The 21,133-nt window shown below is 35.9% G+C and overlaps 1 protein-coding gene across 2 annotated transcripts in view; it reads left to right on the top strand.

Annotated features, from left to right (window-relative positions):
* LOC110509127 (netrin-G1-like) overlaps nucleotides 1-21,133 on the top strand; it is a 229,853-nt gene that overhangs the window by 146,144 nt on the left and 62,576 nt on the right. For both annotated transcript variants that reach the window (XM_036966775.1, XM_036966776.1), the window contains exons 5-6: nucleotides 9,051-9,077; nucleotides 12,231-12,275. In XM_036966775.1, the coding sequence (XP_036822670.1) occupies nucleotides 9,051-9,077; nucleotides 12,231-12,275 (72 nt within the window). The remainder of the gene's footprint in view (nucleotides 1-9,050; nucleotides 9,078-12,230; nucleotides 12,276-21,133) is intronic.

The raw sequence follows: 21,133 nt of genomic DNA, 5'->3' as shown, positions 1-21,133 counted from the left end.
TTTAATAGGTGTAATAGAACTGTAGAATGGGTTTGATAGAACTAATAGAACTGTAGAATATGTTTAATAGAACTAATAGAACTGTAGAATGGGTTTAATAGAACTAATAGAACTGTAGGATGGGGTTAATAGAACTAATAGAACTGTAGAATATGTTTAATAGAACTAATAGAACTGTAGAATGGGTTTGATTGAACTAATAGAACTGTAGAATGGGTTTAATAGAACTAATAGAACTGTAGAATATGTTTAATAGAACTAATAGAACTGTAGAATGGGTTTAATAGAACTAATAGAACTGTAGAATATGTTTAATAGAACTAATAGAACTGTAGGATGGGTTTGATAGAACTAATAGAACTGTAGAATGGGTTTGATAGAACTAATAGAACTGTAGAATATGTTTAATAGAACTAATAGAACTGTAGAATGGGTTTCATAGAACTAATAGAACTGTATAATAGGTTTAATAGAACTGTAGAATGGGTTTGATAGAACTAATGGAACTGTAGAATGGGTTTGATAGAACCTATAGAACTGTAGAGTGGGTTTGATAGAACTAATAGAACTGTAGAATATGTTTAATAGAACTGTAGAATGGGTTTGATAGAACCTATAGAACTGTAGAGTGGGTTTGATAGAACTAATAGAACTGTAGAATGGGTTTGATAGAACTAATAGAACAGTAGAATGGGTTTGATAGAACTAATATAACTGTAGAATGGGTTTGATATAACTAATAGAACTGTAGAGTGGGTTTGATAGAACTAATAGAACTGTAGAATGGGTTTGATAGAACTAATAGAACAGTAGAATGGGTTTGATAGAACTAATAGAACTGTAGAATGGGTTTGATAGAACCTATAGAACTGTAGAGTGGGTTTGATAGAACTAATAGAACTGTAGAATGGGTTTGATAGAACTAATAGAACAGTAGAATGGGTTTGATAGAACTAATAGAACTGTAGAATGGGTTTGACAGAACCTATAGAACTGTAGAATAGGTTTGATTGAACCTATAGAACTGTAGAGTGGGTTTGATAGAACTAATAGAACTGTAGAATGGGTTTGATAGAACTAATAGAACTGTAGAATGGGTTTGATAGAACTAATAGAACTGTAGAATGGGTTTGATAGAACTAATAGAACTGTATAATGGGTTTGATAGAACCTATAGAACTGTAGAATAGGTTTGATTGAACCTATAGAACTATAGAATAGGTTTAATAGAAGTGTAGAATGGGTTTGATAGAACTAATAGAACTGTAGAATGGGTTTGATAGAACCTATAGAACTGTAGAATAGGTTTGATTGAACCTATAGAACTGTAGAGTGGGTTTGATAGAACTAATAGAACTGTAGAATGGGTTTGATAGAACCTATAGAACTGTAGAATAGGTTTGATTGAACCTATAGAACTATAGAATAGGTTTAATATAAGTGTAGAATGGGTTTGATAGAACTAATAGAACTGTAGAATGGGTTTGATAGAACCTATAGAACTGTAGAATAGGTTTGATTGAACCTATAGAACTATAGAATAGGTTTAATATAAGTGTAGAATGGGTTTGATAGAACTAATAGAACTGTAGAATATGTTTTAATAGAACTGTAGAATGGGTTTGATAGAACTAATAGAACTGTAGAATGGGTTTGATATAACTAATAGAACAGTAGAATGGGTTTGATAGAACTAATAGAACTGTAGAATGGGTTTGATATAACTAATAGAACAGTAGAATGGGTTTGATAGAACTAATAGAACTGTAGAATATGTTTTAATAGAACTGTAGAATGGGTTTGATAGAACTAATCGAACTGTAGAATGGGTTTGATAGAACTAATAGAACTGTAGAATGGGTTTAATAGAACTAATAGAACTGTAGAATGGGTTTGATAGAACTAATAGAACTGTAGAATGGGTTTAATAGAACTAATAGAACTGTAGAATGGGTTTGATAGAACTAATAGAACTGTAGAATGGGTTTGATTGAACTAATAGAACTGTAGAATATGTTTAATAGAACTAATAGAACTGTAGAATGGGTTTGGTAGAACTAATAGAACTGTAGAATGGGTTTGATAGAACTAATAGAACTGTAGAATGGGTTTGATAGAACTAATAGAACTGTAGAATGGGTTTATTAGAACTAATAGAACTGTAGAATGGGTTTGATAGAACTAATAGAACTGTAGAATGGGTTTAATAGAACTAATAGAACTGTAGAATGGGTTTGATAGAACTAATAGAACTGTAGAATATGTTTAATAGAACTAATAGAACTGTAGAATATGTTTAATAGAACTAATAGAACTGTAGAATATGTTTAATAGAACTAATAGACCTGTAGAATAGGTTTAATAGAACTAATAGAACTGTAGAATATGTTTAATAGAACTAATAGAACTGTAGAATATGTTTAATAGAACTAATAGAACTGTAGAATAGGTTTAATAGAACTAATAGAACTGTAGAATATGTTTAATAGAACTAATAGAACTGTAGAATGGGTTTAATAGAACTAATAGAACTGTAGAATATGTTTAATAGAACTAATAGAACTGTACAATGGGTTTAATAGAACTAATAGAACTGTAGAATGGGTTTGATAGAACTAATAGAACTGTAGAATGGGTTTGATTGAACTAATAGAACTGTAGAATATGTTTAATAGAACTAATAGAACTGTAGAATGGGTTTGATAGAACTAATAGAACTGTAGAATGGGTTTGATAGAACTAATAGAACTGTAGAATATGTTTAATAGAACTAATAGAACTGTAGAATGGGTTTGATTGAACTAATAGAACTGTAGAATATGTTTAATAGAACTAATAGAACTGTAGAATGGGTTTGGTAGAACTAATAGAACTGTAGAATGGGTTTGATAGAACTAATAGAACTGTAGAATGTGTTTAATAGAACTAATAGAACTGTAGAATGGGTTTGATAGAACTAATAGAACAGTAGAATGGGTTTGATAGAACTAATAGAACTGTAGAATGGGTTTGACAGAACCTATAGAACTGTAGAATAGGTTTGATTGAACCTATAGAACTGTAGAGTGGGTTTGATAGAACTAATAGAACTGTAGAATGGGTTTGATAGAACTAATAGAACTGTAGAATGGGTTTGATAGAACTAATAGAACTGTAGAATGGGTTTGATAGAACTAATAGAACTGTATAATGGGTTTGATAGAACCTATAGAACTGTAGAATAGGTTTGATTGAACCTATAGAACTATAGAATAGGTTTAATAGAAGTGTAGAATGGGTTTGATAGAACTAATAGAACTGTAGAATGGGTTTGATAGAACCTATAGAACTGTAGAATAGGTTTGATTGAACCTATAGAACTGTAGAGTGGGTTTGATAGAACTAATAGAACTGTAGAATGGGTTTGATAGAACCTATAGAACTGTAGAATAGGTTTGATTGAACCTATAGAACTATAGAATAGGTTTAATATAAGTGTAGAATGGGTTTGATAGAACTAATAGAACTGTAGAATGGGTTTGATAGAACCTATAGAACTGTAGAATAGGTTTGATTGAACCTATAGAACTATAGAATAGGTTTAATATAAGTGTAGAATGGGTTTGATAGAACTAATAGAACTGTAGAATATGTTTTAATAGAACTGTAGAATGGGTTTGATAGAACTAATAGAACTGTAGAATGGGTTTGATATAACTAATAGAACAGTAGAATGGGTTTGATAGAACTAATAGAACTGTAGAATGGGTTTGATATAACTAATAGAACAGTAGAATGGGTTTGATAGAACTAATAGAACTGTAGAATATGTTTTAATAGAACTGTAGAATGGGTTTGATAGAACTAATCGAACTGTAGAATGGGTTTGATAGAACTAATAGAACTGTAGAATGGGTTTAATAGAACTAATAGAACTGTAGAATGGGTTTGATAGAACTAATAGAACTGTAGAATGGGTTTAATAGAACTAATAGAACTGTAGAATGGGTTTGATAGAACTAATAGAACTGTAGAATGGGTTTGATTGAACTAATAGAACTGTAGAATATGTTTAATAGAACTAATAGAACTGTAGAATGGGTTTGGTAGAACTAATAGAACTGTAGAATGGGTTTGATAGAACTAATAGAACTGTAGAATGGGTTTGATAGAACTAATAGAACTGTAGAATGGGTTTATTAGAACTAATAGAACTGTAGAATGGGTTTGATAGAACTAATAGAACTGTAGAATGGGTTTAATAGAACTAATAGAACTGTAGAATGGGTTTGATAGAACTAATAGAACTGTAGAATATGTTTAATAGAACTAATAGAACTGTAGAATATGTTTAATAGAACTAATAGAACTGTAGAATATGTTTAATAGAACTAATAGACCTGTAGAATAGGTTTAATAGAACTAATAGAACTGTAGAATATGTTTAATAGAACTAATAGAACTGTAGAATATGTTTAATAGAACTAATAGAACTGTAGAATAGGTTTAATAGAACTAATAGAACTGTAGAATATGTTTAATAGAACTAATAGAACTGTAGAATGGGTTTAATAGAACTAATAGAACTGTAGAATATGTTTAATAGAACTAATAGAACTGTACAATGGGTTTAATAGAACTAATAGAACTGTAGAATGGGTTTGATAGAACTAATAGAACTGTAGAATGGGTTTGATTGAACTAATAGAACTGTAGAATATGTTTAATAGAACTAATAGAACTGTAGAATGGGTTTGATAGAACTAATAGAACTGTAGAATGGGTTTGATAGAACTAATAGAACTGTAGAATATGTTTAATAGAACTAATAGAACTGTAGAATGGGTTTGATTGAACTAATAGAACTGTAGAATATGTTTAATAGAACTAATAGAACTGTAGAATGGGTTTGGTAGAACTAATAGAACTGTAGAATGGGTTTGATAGAACTAATAGAACTGTAGAATAGGTTTAATAGAAGTGTAGAATGGGTTTGATAGAACCTATAGAACTGTACAATGGGTTTGATAGAACTAATAGAACTGTAGAATGGGTTTGATATAACTAATAGAACTGTAGAATGGGTTTGATAGAACCTATAGAACTGTAGAATGGGTTTGATAGAACTAATAGAACTGTATAATAGGTTTAATAGAACTGTAGAATGGGTTTGATAGAACTAATAGACCTGTAGAATGGGTTTGATAGAACTAATAGAACTGTAGAATAGGTTCACTAGAACAGTATAATGGGTTTGATAGAACCTATAGAACTGTAGAGTGGGTTTGATAGAACTAATAGAACTGTAGAATGGGTTTGATAGAACCTATAGAACTGTATAATGGGTTTGATAGAACTAATAGAACTGTAGAATAGGTGTAATAGAACTGTAGAATGGGTTTGATAGAACCTATAGAACTGTATAATGGGTTTGATAGAACTAATAGAACTGTAGAATATGTTTAATAGAACTAATAGAACTGTAGAATGGGTTTGGTAGAACTAATAGAACTGTAGAATATGTTTAATAGAACTGTAGAATGGGTTTGATAGAACTAATAGAACTGTAGAATATGTTTAATAGAACTAATAGAACTGTAGAATGGGTTTCATACAACTAATAGAACTGTAGAATGGGTTTGATAGAACTAATAGAACTGTAGAATGGGTTTGATAGAACTAATAGAACTGTAGAATATGTTTAATAGAACTAATAGAACTGTAGAATGGGTTTCATAGAACTAATAGAACTGTAGAATAGGTTTAATAGAACTAATAGAACTGTAGAATGGGTTTGATAGAACTAATAGAACTGTAGAATAGGTTTAATAGAACTGTTGAATGGGTTTGATAGAACCTATAGAACTGTACAATGGGTTTGATAGAACTAATAGAAATGTAGAATGGGTTTGATAGAACTAATAGAACTGTAGAATGGGTTTGATAGAACTAATAGAACTGTAGAATGGGTTTGATAGAACTAATAGAACTGTACAATGGGTTTGATAGGACTAATAGAACTGTAGAATGGGTTTGATAGAACTAATATAACTGTAGAATGGGTTTAATAGAACTAATAGACCTGTAGAATGGGTTTAATAGAACTAATAGAACTGTAGAATGGGTTTGATAGAACCTATAGAACTGTAGAATGGGTTTGATAGAACTAATAGAACTGTACAATAGGTTTAATTGAACTGTAGAATGGGTTTGATAGAACCTATAGAACTGTACAATGGGTTTGATAGAACTAATATAACTGTAGAATGGGTTTGATATAACTAATATAACTGTAGAATAGGTTTAATAGAACTAATAGAACTGTAGAATGGGTTTGATAGAACTAATAGAACAGTAGAATGAGTTTGATAGAACTAATAGAACTGTAGAATGGGTTTAATAGAACTATTAGACCTGTAGAATGGGTTTAATAGAACTAATAGAACTGTAGAATGGGTTTGATAGAACCTATAGAACTGTAGAATGGGTTTGATAGAACTAATAGAACTGTAGAATAGGTTTAATAGAACTAATAGAACTGTATAATGGGTTTGATATAACTAATAGAACTGTATAATGGGTTTGATAGAACTAATAGAACTGTAGAATGGGTTTGATATAACTAATAGAACTGTAGAATAGGTTTAATAGAACTAATAGAACTGTAGAATGGGTTTCATAGAACTAATAGAACTGTAGAATGGGTTTAATAGAACGAATAGAACTGTATAATGGGTTTGATAGAACTAATAGAACTGTAGAATAGGTGTAATAGAACTGTAGAATGGGTTTGATTGAACCTATAGAACTGTACAATGGGTTTGATAGAACTAATAGAACTGTAGAATGGGTTTGATATAACTAATAGAACTGTAGAATAGGTGTAATAGAACTGTAGAATGGGTTTGATTGAACCTATAGAACTGTATAATGGGTTTGATAGAACTAATAGAACTGTAGAATGGGTTTGATAGAACTAATCGAACTGTAGAATGGGTTTGATAGAACTAATAGAACTGTAGAATATGTTTAATAGAACTAATAGAACTGTAGAATGGGTTTCATAGAACTCATAGAACCGTAGAATGGGTTTAATAGAACTGTAGAATGGGTTTGATAGAACTAATAGAACTGTAGAATGGGTTTGATAGAACTAATAGAACGGTAGAATATGTTTAATAGAACTAATAGAACTGTAGAATGGGTTTAATAGAACTAACTGAACTGTAGAATGGGTTTGATAGAACTAATAGAATAGGTTTGATAGAACTAATAGAACTGTAGAATGAGTTTAAAAGAACTAATAGAACTGTAGATTGAATTGAATAGAATAATAGAAGTGTAGAGTGGGTTTGATTGAACTGATAGAACCGTAGAATGGGTTTGATAGAACTGATAGAACCGTAGAATGGGTTTTATTGAACTAGTAATAGGGATAGGGTTAGTAGTAGGAATAGGGTTAGTAGTAGGGACAGTAGTAGGAATAGGGTTAGTAGTAGGAATAGGGTTAGTAGTAGGAATAGGGTTAGTAGTAGGGACAGTTGTAGGAATAGGGTTAGTAGTAGGGACAGTAGTAGGAATAGGGTTAGTAGTAGGGACAGTAGTAGGAATAGGGTTAGTAGTAGGGACAGTAGTAGGAATAGGGTTAGTAGTAGGGACAGTAGTAGGAATAGGGTTAGTAGTAGGGACAGTAGTAGGGATAGGGTTAGTAGTAGGAATAGGGTTAGTAGTAGGGACAGTAGTAGAGATAGGGTTAGTAGTAGGAATAGGGTTAGTAGTAGGGACAGTAGTAGGAATAGGGTTAGTAGTAGGGACAGTAGTAGGAATAGGGTTAGTAGTAGGGACAGTAGTAGGAATAGGGTTAGTAGTAGGGACAGTAGTAGGAATAGGGTTAGTAGTAGGGACAGTAGTAGGGACAGGGTTAGTAGTAGGGACAGTAGTAGGGATAGGGTTAGTAGTAGGGATAGGGTTAGTAGTAGGGATAGGGTTAGTAGTAGGGACAGTAGTAGGGATAGGGTTAGTAGTAGGGACAGTAGTAGAGATAGTAATAGTGATAGGGACACTAGTCATGATAAGGATAGCAGTAGTGAAAGGGATAGCAGTAGGGATATGGATAGTAGTACTGTTAGGGTTAGGGATAGTACTAGGTATAGGGTTAGTACTAAGGGAAAGTAGAAGGGATAGGGTTAGTTGTAAGGATCGGGATATTAGTAGAGCTAGGGATAGTTTTAGTGATATTTTACCAAATGTTAAAAGCATTGTGTATGAAGTCCTAGCTTAGAAATGCAAGAAGAAATCTGTTTTTTTCTAACCAATTATAGAAGAACTAAACTCTTTTGGCAGAGTTTAGTTGTTCACTTTGGCAGTAGACTGCAATTTCCTGCTTTGTCTCTGATTCTGTTGACTCTGCCGTTTGAAAGCAGTGCTTTGCCCATCAACAAGGATTACTTGGTGTTAGGCCCATCAACAAGGAAGACTTGGTGTTAGGCCCATCAACAAGGAAGACTTGGTGTTAGGCCCATCAACAAGGAAGACTTGGTGTTAGGCCCATCGGGACTGAGTACTTGGTGTTAGGCCCATCGCGAATGCGTACTTGGTGTTAGGCCCATCGGGAATGAGTTCTTGGTGTTAGGCTCATGCAGTGTAGCATCCCTGATTCACTGTCTCTGTCTGTTGGCCCAGTGCTGCTAATCAGTGGACATTTTGGAGTGGCAAAAGCTGGAAAGTCTCTGAAAAGAGATTGACAATATTACGATAAAAGCCAAGGGTTTGTGGTTGATTAATGCCAAACACGAAAGGAAGCTGTTGTAAGAATTGCTCAAAAACCCATTTCAATCTCTTCTTCTATTATTTTTTTGAGATATATATATATATTTTTTTGTTGTTGTTGTTTTTATGTCTATCTTTATGGATCTTTGTGAATGAATCTCTTTGTTTTCTATTCTAGTACAATATATTTTAAGGGGTAAAGATAAAAACTGTGGACATTCTTTAATCATCTCTCTTTCTCTCTTTGTCTCCTTTCCTTCCATCTATCTTTACCTCCTCCCCTCCACTCTTCTTCTCCAAAGGTATCCATAGCAGTCATGGACCAGTGCGTAAGTAAACCAAAACATTTATATAAATAAACCTGCGATAACGGACAACTGCATTGCAGTTTGATTGTTCTTATTTAGGTGATGTGGAGAGGTGTAATTGCATTGGAGCTGTTAAATCAGCATTATACCTACCAGCGTTATACCTACCAGCGTTATACCTACCAGTGTTATACCTACCAGTGTTATACCTACCAGCGTTATACCTACCAGCGTTATACCTACCAGTGTTATACCTACCAGTGTTATACCTAACAGTGTTATACCTACCTACCTACCAGCGTTATACCTACCAGTGTTATACCTACCAGCGTTATACCTACCAGTGTTATACCTACCAGTGTTATACCTACCCGCGTTATACCTACCAGCGTTATACCTACCAGCGTTATACCTACCAGTGTTATACCTACCAGTGTTATACCTACCAGCGTTATACCTACCAGTTTTATACCTACCAGTGTTATACCTACCCGCGTTATACCTACCAGCGTTATACCTACCAGCGTTATACCTACCAGCGTTATACCTACCAGTGTTATACCTACCAGCGTTATACCTACCAGCGTTATACCTACCAGTGTTATACCTACCTACCTACCAGTGTTATACCTACCAGCGTTATACCTACCAGCGTTATACCTACCAGTGTTATACCTACCAGTGTTATACCTACCAGTGTTGTACCTACCTACCTACCAGTGTTGTACCTACCTACCTACCTACCAGCGTTATACCTACCAGTGTTATACCTACCAGCGTTATACCTACCAGCATTATACCTACCAGTGTTATACCTACCTACCTACCAGTGTTATACCTACCAGCGTTATACCTACCTACCTACCAGTGTTATACCTACCAGTGTTGTACCTACCTACCTACCAGTGTTGTACCTACCTACCTACCTACCAGCGTTATACCTACCAGCGTTATACCTTCCAGCGTTATACCTACCAGCGTTATACCTACCAGTGTTATACCTACCAGCGTTATACCTACCAGTTTTATACCTACCAGCGTTATACCTACCAGCGTTATACCTACCAGTGTTATACCTACCAGCGTTATACCTTCCAGCGTTATACCTACCAGCGTTATACCTACCAGCGTTATGCCTTCCAGCGTTATACCTACCAGCGTTATACCTACCAGCGTTATACCTACCAGTGTTATACCTACCAGCGTTATACCTACCAGTGTTATACCTACCAGCGTTATACCTTCCAGCATTTGAATGTCTTTATTTTTATTTAGCCTACCCTTTCTCCTTCTGGACTTCTTACATGAGTTGGATGGGTGTGGCTTCGTGAGAAGCGAGTGGGATGGGTGTGGCTTCGTGACAAGCGATTGGGATGGGTGTGGCTTCGTGACAAGCGAGTGGGATGGGTGTGGCTTCGTGAGAAGCGAGTGGGATGGGTGTGGCTTCGTGACAAGCGAGTGGGATGGGTGTGGCTTCGTGACAAGCGAGTGGGATGGGTGTGGCTTCGTGACATGCGAGTGGGATGGGTGTGGCTTCGTGACAAGCGAGTGGGATGGGTGTGGCTTCGTGACAAGCGAGTGGGATGGGTGTGGCTTCGTGACAAGCGAGTGGGATGGGTGGCTTCGTGACAAGCGAGTGGGATGCGTGTGGCTTCGTGACAAGCGAGTGGGATGGGTGTGGCTTTGTGACAATGACCACAACCGCTCACCAGCTCTTTATTTTTTTATTTTATTATATATATTTTTTTGCCCCCTTTTCTCCCTAATTTTGTGGTACCAATTGGTAGTTACAGTTTTGTCTCATCGCTGCAACTCCCGTTCTGACTTGGGAGAGGTGAAGGTCGAGAGCTGTGCGTCCTCCGAAACCCAACCCAACCAAGCCGCACTGCTTCTTGACACAATGCACACTTAACCCGGAAGCCAGCCGCACCAATGTGTCGGAGGAAACACCGTACACCTGGCGGCTGTGTCAGTGTGCACTGCGCCCGGCCCACCACAGGAGTCGCTAGTGCGCGATGGGACAAGAATAGCCCTGCCAGCCCGAACCCTCCCCGAACCCTCCCCTAACACGGGCGACGCTGGACCCATGGATTTCCCGGTCGCAGCTCGGCTTCGACAGAGCCTGGACTCTAACCCAGAATCCCGAGTGGCACAGTTAGCACTGTGTCACAGTGCCTTAGAACACCGTGACACTCAGCAGGACTCAATTTGACAGCTCTAACGCAGTTCCACCTCCTACATGCCAAAACACCAGCCATGCGTATGTCGGCTATCGCGGGCTAACGCTTCATCTGATTGAATCTAGGCCTAAATTGGTTATTTTCACAAACAGTGTAGGTTACACCTCGACGATGAACGTCCTTTAGCTAGATCTGCTTCTGCTGCCGGTCAAAATGTCTTCTCACTCATGTTGCATGCAAGAAGTCATTACTACTTTGAGATCCAACTCCCGGAAGTACAAACCGTTACCGATGTGCCTCATACAGATTTAGGATTTTAATTTGATCACCCTGTTGTAGGAGAACCTTCCTGCAATGTAGGACATTTAACATTTGTAGTGAATTTGAGATTTATAAAGGCTCGGCTGTGAAATTTCAAACTTGATTTTCTCTTATGAAAAATGTATCAACCCCTACAAAAATGTCCATGAATTATAATCCACATAATGATTCACTTTTCCTGTTGCTTCAGGATTATCTTCCTGCTGTAGCAAACTGGCTCAGATTAAGATCCTACATCTGGAGTTGGTATCACAATGAAATATGACTCTAGAGTTTAGAGTATTTTGATGGAGATTACACACGCTGCTACTCAGTGTCCCTGACTCTCTATACAAGTCATGCATGTACAGTTCATGCAGCATTATTAGAGCCTCATTTATACCTTGTGCTAACATGTGTCCCATTTCCGGATAATCCCACATTCTGATTCTGCCCACATTTACAGACAGATGTAAACGATTCAAAGACGCATTGGAAACTGATTTTTATAAATGTAAAGATCGGGATAAAAGCAGTGGGCGAAGGACGCATGTTAGTGGCAGGTATAAACGGGGCCTAAGACTTCAGTAAAAGACCTGGGCATGCTGTCTATGTGCATTCAATTAATCCAGCATGAACTATCTGAAAGTGTCAATCAACTGTCACTTATATTACCTCTCCCATTTTTACACAGATCGAGCTAATGCTTCATCTCTGGGTGTTGCAAACCGTAATCAAGGTAGGATCAAATTGAAGTTTATTTGATTCTTAATAAACAAAAATTCAAGAATTAATTTTGAGCAATGCTGTCTGTACCTTACCAACTCTGAATTTTAACTCTCACACATATACACACATGCACTCAGGCACACACACACACACACACACACACTTACATACGTGTACACACACTCCAGCCGATCTAATCCAGACCTCTGAGTCCCAGACATCCAATGATCACCTTCGCCTCCCCACAACTCTCCCTCTCCTTTCCTCTATCTCTCTCAATTCAATTCAATAAATGTCTTATTGGCATGAATGGGTGGTTGCCACTGTTCCCAAATCAATGTATGTAAAGTATTAACAAAAATAAATGAATATAAATATCAACAAAAACAATTATACATGGAAAATAATACACATCAAAAAAGAAAACAAAGAGCAACAATTTATGAATGAAATCTACAAGGGCTCATGTGTAAAACATAGTTGGAGGTATTGTCTCTCTTATATTATGACGGACCAGGAAATAATCTGGAGCAAGGTCTACTTCCTTTATTAGATTATGACGGGAAGGGACACAATCTGGAGATGGATCTACTGTCTCTATTATATTATGACACACCAGGACATAATCTGGAGCTAAATCTACTGCCTCTATTATATTATGACAGACCAGCTAGATCTACTGTCTCTATTATATTATGACAGACCAGCTAGATCTACTGTCTCTATTATATTATGACAGACCTGCTAGATCTACTGTCTCTATTATATTATGACAGACCTGCTAGATCTACTGTCTCTATTATATTATGGCAGACCTGCTAGATCTACTGTCTCTATTATATTATGACAGACCAGCTAGATCTACTGTCTCTAATATATTATGACAGACCAGCTAGATCTACTGTCTCTATTATATTATGACAGACCAGCTAGATCTACTGTCTCTATTATATTATGACAGACCAGCTATATCTACTGTCTCTATTATAATATGACAGACCAGCTAGATCTACTGTCTCTATTATATTATGACAGACCAGCTAGATCTACTGTCTCTATTATATTATGACAGACCAGGACATACTCTGGAGATAGATCTACTGTCTCTATTATATTATGACAGACCAGCTAGATCTACTGTCTCTATTATATTATGACAGACCAGCTAGATCTACTGTCTCTATTAAATTGTGACAGACCAGCTAGATCTACTGTCTCTATTATATTATGACAGACCAGCTAGATCTACTGTCTCTATTATATTATGGCAGACCAGCTAGATCTACTGTCTCTATTATATTATGACAGACCAGCTAGATCTACTGTCTCTATTATATTATGACAGACCAGCTAGATCTACTGTCTCTGTTATATTATGACAGACCAGCTAGATCTACTGTCTCTATTATATTATGACAGACCAGCTAGATCTACTGTCTCTATTAAATTGTGACAGACCAGCTAGATCTACTGTCTCTATTATATTATGACAGACCAGCTAGATCTACTGTCTCTATTATATTATGGCAGACCAGCTAGATCTACCGTCTCTATTATATTATGACAGACCAGCTAGATCTACTGTCTCTATTATATTTTGACAGACCAGCTAGATCTACTGTCTCTATTATATTATGACAGACCTGCTAGATCTACTGTCTCTATTATATTATGACAGACCTGCTAGATCTACTGTCTCTATTATATTATGACAGACCAGCTAGATCTACTGTCTCTATTATATTACGACAGACCAGCTAGATCTACTGTCTCTATTATATTATGACAGACCAGCTATATCTACTGTCTCTATTATATTATGACAGACCAGCTAGATCTACTGTCTCTATTATATTATGACAGACCAGCTACATCTACTGTCTCTATTATATTATGACAGACCAGCTAGATCTACTGTCTCTATTATATTATGACAGACCAGCTAGATCTACTGTCTCTATTATATTATGACAGACCAGCTAGATCTACTGTCTCTATTATAATATGACAGACCAGCTAGATCTACTGTCTCTATTATATTATGACAGACCAGGACATACTCTGGAGCTAGATCTACTGTCTCTATTATATTATGACAGACCAGCTAGATCTACTGTCTCTATTATATTATGACAGACCAGGACATACTCTGGAGCTAGATCTACTGTCTCTATTATATTATGACAGACCAGCTAGATCTACTGTCTCTATTATATTATGACAGACCAGCTAGATCTACTGTCTCTATTATATTATGACAGACCAGGACATACTCTGGAGATTGATCTACTGTCTCTATTATATTATGACAGACCAGCTAGATCTACTGCCTCTATTATATTGTGACAGACCAGCTAGATCTACTGTCTCTATTATATTATGACAGACCAGCTAGATCTACTGTCTCTATTATATTATGACAGACCAGCTAGATCTACTGTCTCTATTATAATATGACAGACCAGCTAGATCTACTGTCTCTATTATATTATGACAGACCAGGACATACTCTGGAGCTAGATCTACTGTCTCTATTATATTATGACAGACCAGCTAGATCTACTGTCTCTATTATATTATGACAGACCAGCTAGATCTACTGTCTCTATTATATTGTGACAGACCAGCTAGATCTACTGTCTCTATTAAATTATGACAGACCAGCTAGATCTACTGTCTCTATTATATTATGGCAGACCAGCTAGATCTACTGTCTCTATTATATTATGACAGACCAGCTAGATCTACTGTCTCTATTATATTATGACAGACCAGCTGGATCTACTGTCTCTATTATATTATGACAGACCAGCTAGATCTACTGTCTCTATTATATTATGACAGACCAGCTAGATCTACTGTCTCTATTATATTATGACAGACCAGCTGGATCTACTGTCTCTATTATATTATGACAGACCAGCTAGATCTACTGTCTCTATTATATTATGACAGACCAGCTAGATCTACTGTCTCTATTGCATTATGACATACCAGCTAGATCTACTGTCTCTATTACATTATGACAGACCAGCTAGATCTACTGTCTCTATTATATTATGACAGACCAGCTAGATCTACTGTCTCTATTATATTATGACAGACCAGGACATACTCTGGAGATAGATCTACTGTCTCTATTATATTATGACAGACCAGCTAGATCTACTGTCTCTATTATATTATGACAGACCAGCTAGATCTACTGTCTCTATTATATTGTGACAGACCAGCTAGATCTACTGTCTCTATTATATTATGACAGACCAGCTAGATCTACTGTCTCTATTATATTATGACAGACCAGCTAGATCTACTGTCTCTATTATATTATGACAGACCAGCTAGATCTACTGTCTCTATTATATTATGACAGACCAGGACATACTCTGGAGCTAGATCTACTGTCTCTATTATATTATGACAGACCAGCTAGATCTACTGTCTCTATTATATTATGACAGACCAGGACATACTCTGGAGCTAGATCTACTGTCTCTATTATATTATGACAGACCAGCTAGATCTACTGTCTCTATTATATTATGACAGACCAGCTAGATCTACTGTCTCTATTATATTATGACAGACCAGGACATACTCTGGAGATAGATCTACTGTCTCTATTATATTATGACAGACCAGCTAGATCTACTGTCTCTATTATATTATGACAGACCAGCTAGATCTACTGTCTCTATTATATTGTGACAGACCAACTAGATCTACTCTCTATTATATTATGACAGACCAGCTGGATCTACTGTCTCTATTATATTCTGACAGACCAGCTAGATCTACTGTCTCTATTATATTATGACAGACCAGCTAGATCTACTGTCTCTATTATATTATGACATACCAGCTAGATCTACTGTCTCTATTGCATTATGACATACCAGCTAGATCTACTGTCTCTATTACATTATGACAGACCAGCTAGATCTACTGTCTCTATTATATTATGACAGACCAGCTAGATCTACTGTCTCTATTATATTATGACAGACCAGCTAGATCTACTGTCTCTATTATATTATGACAGACCAGGACATACTCTGGAGCTAGATCTACTGTCTCTATTATATTATGACAGACCAGCTAGATCTACTGTCTCTATTATATTATGACAGACCAGGACATACTCTGGAGCTAGATCTACTGTCTCTATTATATTATGACAGACCAGCTAGATCTACTGTCTCTATTATATTATGACAGACCAGCTAGATCTACTGTCTCTATTATATTATGACAGACCAGGACATACTCTGGAGATAGATCTACTGTCTCTATTATATTATGACAGACCAGCTAGATCTACTGTCTCTATTATATTATGACAGACCAGCTAGATCTACTCTCTCTATTATATTGTGACAGACCAACTAGATCTACTGTCTCTATTATATTATGACAGACCAGCTGGATCTACTGTCTCTATTATATTCTGACAGACCAGCTAGATCTACTGTCTCTATTATATTATGACAGACCAGCTAGATCTACTGTCTCTATTATATTATGACATACCAGCTAGATCTACTGTCTCTATTGCATTATGACATACCAGCTAGATCTACTGTCTCTATTACATTATGACAGACCAGCTAGATCTACTGTCTCTATTATATTATGACAGACCAGCTAGATCTACTGTCTCTATTATATTATGACAGACCAGCTAGATCTACTGCCTCTATTATATTATGACAGACCAGCTAGATCTACTGTCTCTATTATATTGTGACAGACCAGCTAGATCTACTGTCTCTATTATATTATGACAGACCAGCTAGATCTACTGTCTCTATTATATTATGGCAGACCAGCTAGATCTACTGTCTCTATTATATTATGACAGACCAGCTAGATCTACTGTCTCTATTATATTATGACAGACCAGCTAGATCTACTGTCTCTATTATATTATGACAGACCAGCTAGATCTACTGTCTCTATTATATTATGACAGACCAGCTATATCTACTGTCTCTATTATATTATGACAGACCAGCTAGATCTACTGTCTCTATTATATTATGACAGACCAGCTATATCTACTGTCTCTATTATATTATGACAGACCTGCTAGATCTACTGTCTCTATTATATTATGACAGACCAGCTAGATCTACTGTCTCTATTATATTATGACAGACCAGCTAGATCTACTGTCTCTATTATAATATGACAGACCAGCTAGATCTACTGTCTCTATTATATTATGACAGACCAGGACATACTCTGGAGCTAGATCTACTGTCTCTATTATATTATGACAGACCAGCTAGATCTACTGTCTCTATTATATTATGACAGACCAGCTAGATCTACTGTCTCTATTAAATTGTGACAGACCAGCTAGATCTACTGTCTCTATTATATTATGACAGACCAGCTAGATCTACTGTCTCTATTATATTATGGCAGACCAGCTAGATCTACTGTCTCTATTATATTATGACAGACCAGCTAGATCTACTGTCTCTATTATATTATGACAGACCACCTAGATCTACTGTCTCTATTATATTATGACAGACCAGCTAGATCTACTGTCTCTATTATATTATGGCAGACCAGCTAGATCTACTGTCTCTATTATATTATGACAGACCAGCTAGATCTACTGTCTCTATTATATTATGCCAGACCAGCTAGATCTACTGTCTCTATTATATTATGACAGACCAGCTATATCTACTGTCTCTATTATATTATGACAGACCAGCTAGATCTACTGTCTCTATTATATTATGACAGACCAGCTAGATCTACTTTCTCTATTATATTATGACATACCAGCTAGATCTACTGTCTCTATTACATTATGACATACCAGCTAGATCTACTGTCTCTATTACATTATGACAGACCAGCTAGATCTACTGTCTATATTATATTATGACAGACCAGCTAGATCTACTGTCTCTATTATATTATGACTGACCAACTAGATCTACTGTCTCTATTATATTATGACAGACCAGGACATACTCTGGAGCTAGATCTACTGTCTCTATTATATTATGACAGACCAGGACATACTCTGGAGCTAGATCTACTGTCTCTATTATATTATGACAGACCAGGACATACTCTGGAGATAGATCTACTGTCTCTATTATATTATGATAGACCAGCTAGATCTACTGTCTCTATTATATTATGGCAGACCAGCTAGATCTACTGTCTCTATATTATGACAGACCAGCTAGATCTACTGTCTCTATTATATTATGACAGACCAGCTAAATCTACTGTCTCTATTATATTATGACAGACCAGCTAGATCTACTGTCTCTATTATATTATGACAGACCAGCTAAATCTACTATCTCTATTATATTATGACAGACCAGTTAGATCTACTGTCTCTATTATATTATGACAGACCAGCTAAATCTACTGTCTCTATTATATTATGACAGACCAGCTAGATCTACTGTCTCTATTGTATTATGACAGACCAGCTAGATCTACTGTCTCTATTATATTATGCCAGACCAGCTAGATCCACTGTCTCTATTATATTATGACAGACCAGCTAGATCTACTGTCTCTATTATATTATGACAGACCAGCTAGATCTACTGTCTCTATTATATTATGACAGACCAGCTAAATCTACTGTCTCTATTATATTATGACAGACCAGCTAGATCTACTGTCTCTATTGTATTATGACAGACCAGCTAGATCTACTGTCTCTATTATATTATGCCAGACCAGCTAGATCCACTGTCTCTATTATATTATGACAGACCAGCTAGATCTACTGTCTCTATTATATTATGACAGACCAGCTAGATATACTGTCTCTATTATATTATGACAGACCAGCTAGATCTACTGTCTCTGTTATATTGTGACAGACCAGCTAGATCTACTGTCCCTGTTATATTATGACAGACCAGCTAGATCTACTGTCTCTAATATATTATGACAGACCAGCTAGATCTACTGTCTCTGTTATATTGTGACAGACCAGCTATATCTACTGTCTCTATTATATTATGACAGACCAGCTAGATCTACTGTCTCTATTATATTATGACAGACCAGCTAGATCTACTGTCTCTATTATATTATGACAGACCAGGACATACTCTAGAGCTAGATTTACTGTCTCTATTATATTATGACAGACCAGCTAGATCTACTGTCTCTATTATATTATGACAGGCCAGGACATACTCTGGAGATAGATCTTCTGTCTCTATTATATTATGACAGACCAGCTAGATCTACTGTCTCTATTATATTATGACAGACCAGCTAGATCTACTGTCTCTATTATATTATGGCAGACCAGCTAGATCTACTGTCTCTATTATATTATGACAGACCAGCTAGATCTACTGTCTCACTTATATTATTATGACAGACCAGCTAGATCTACTGTCTCTATTATATTATGACAGACCAGCTAGATCTACTGTCTCTATTACATTATGACAGACCTGCTAGATCTACTGTCTCTATTATATTATGACAGACCAGCTAGATCTACTGTCTCTGTTATATTATGCCAGACCAGCTAGATCTACTGTCTCTATTATATTATGACAGACCAGCTAGATCTACTGTCTCTATTATATTATGACAGACCAACTAGATCTACTGTCTCTATTATATTATGACAGACCAGCTAGATCTACTGTCGCTATTATATTATGACAGACCAGCTAGATCTACTGTCTCTATTATATTATGACAGACCAGCTAGATCTACTGTCTCTATTATATTATGACAGACCAGCTAGATCTACAGTCTCTATTGAATTATGACAGACCAGCTAGATCTACTGTCTCTATTATATTATGCCAGACCAGCTAGATCTACTGTCTCTATTATATTATGACAGACCAGCTAGATCTACTGTCTCTATTATATTATGACAGACCAGCTAGATCTACTGTCTCTATTATATTATGACAGACCAGCTAGATCTACTGTCTCTATTATATTATGACAGACCAGGTAAATCTACTGTCTCTATTATATTATGACAGACCAGCTAGATCTACAGTCTCTATTGAATTATGACAGACCAGCTAGATCTACTGTCTATGTTATATTATGCCAGACCAGCTAGATCTACTGTCTCTATTATATTATGACAGACCAGCTAGATCTACTGTCTCTATTATATTATGACAGACCAGCTAGATCTACTGTCTCTATTATATTATGACAGACCAGCTAGATCTACTGTCTCTATTATATTATGACAGACCAGCTAGATCTACTGTCTCTATTGTATTATGACAGACCAGCTAGATCTACTGTCTCTATTATATTATGACATACCAGCTAGATCTACTGTCTCTATTATATTAAGCCAGACCAGCTAGATCTACTGTCTCTATTATATTATGACAGACCAGCTAGATCTACTGTCTCTATTATATTATGACAGACCAGCTAGATCTACTGTCTCTATTATATTATGACAGACCAGCTAGATCTACTGTCTCACTTATATTATTATGACAGACCAGCTAGATCTACTATCTCTATTATATTATGACAGACCAGCTAGATCTACTGTCTCTATTATATTATGACAGACCAGCTAGATCTACTGTCTCTGTTATATTGTGACAGACCAGCTATATCTACTGTCTCTGTTATATTATGACAGACCAGCTAGATCTACTGTCTATATTATATTATGACAGACCAGCTAGATCTACTGTCTCTGTTATATTATGACAGAACAGCTAGATCTACTGTCTCTGTTATTTGTGACAGTCCAGCTATATCTACTGTCTCTATTATATTATGACAGACCAGGACATACTCTCGAGATAGATCTTCTGTCTCTATTATATTATGACAGACCAGGACATACTCTGGAG

This window comes from Oncorhynchus mykiss, chromosome 28, assembly GCF_013265735.2.
Source record: "Oncorhynchus mykiss isolate Arlee chromosome 28, USDA_OmykA_1.1, whole genome shotgun sequence".
Classification (NCBI taxonomy): domain Eukaryota; kingdom Metazoa; phylum Chordata; class Actinopteri; order Salmoniformes; family Salmonidae; genus Oncorhynchus; species Oncorhynchus mykiss.
Note: the sequence above shows the minus strand (reverse complement) of the source record. Positions and strands in the feature narration are given on the sequence as shown.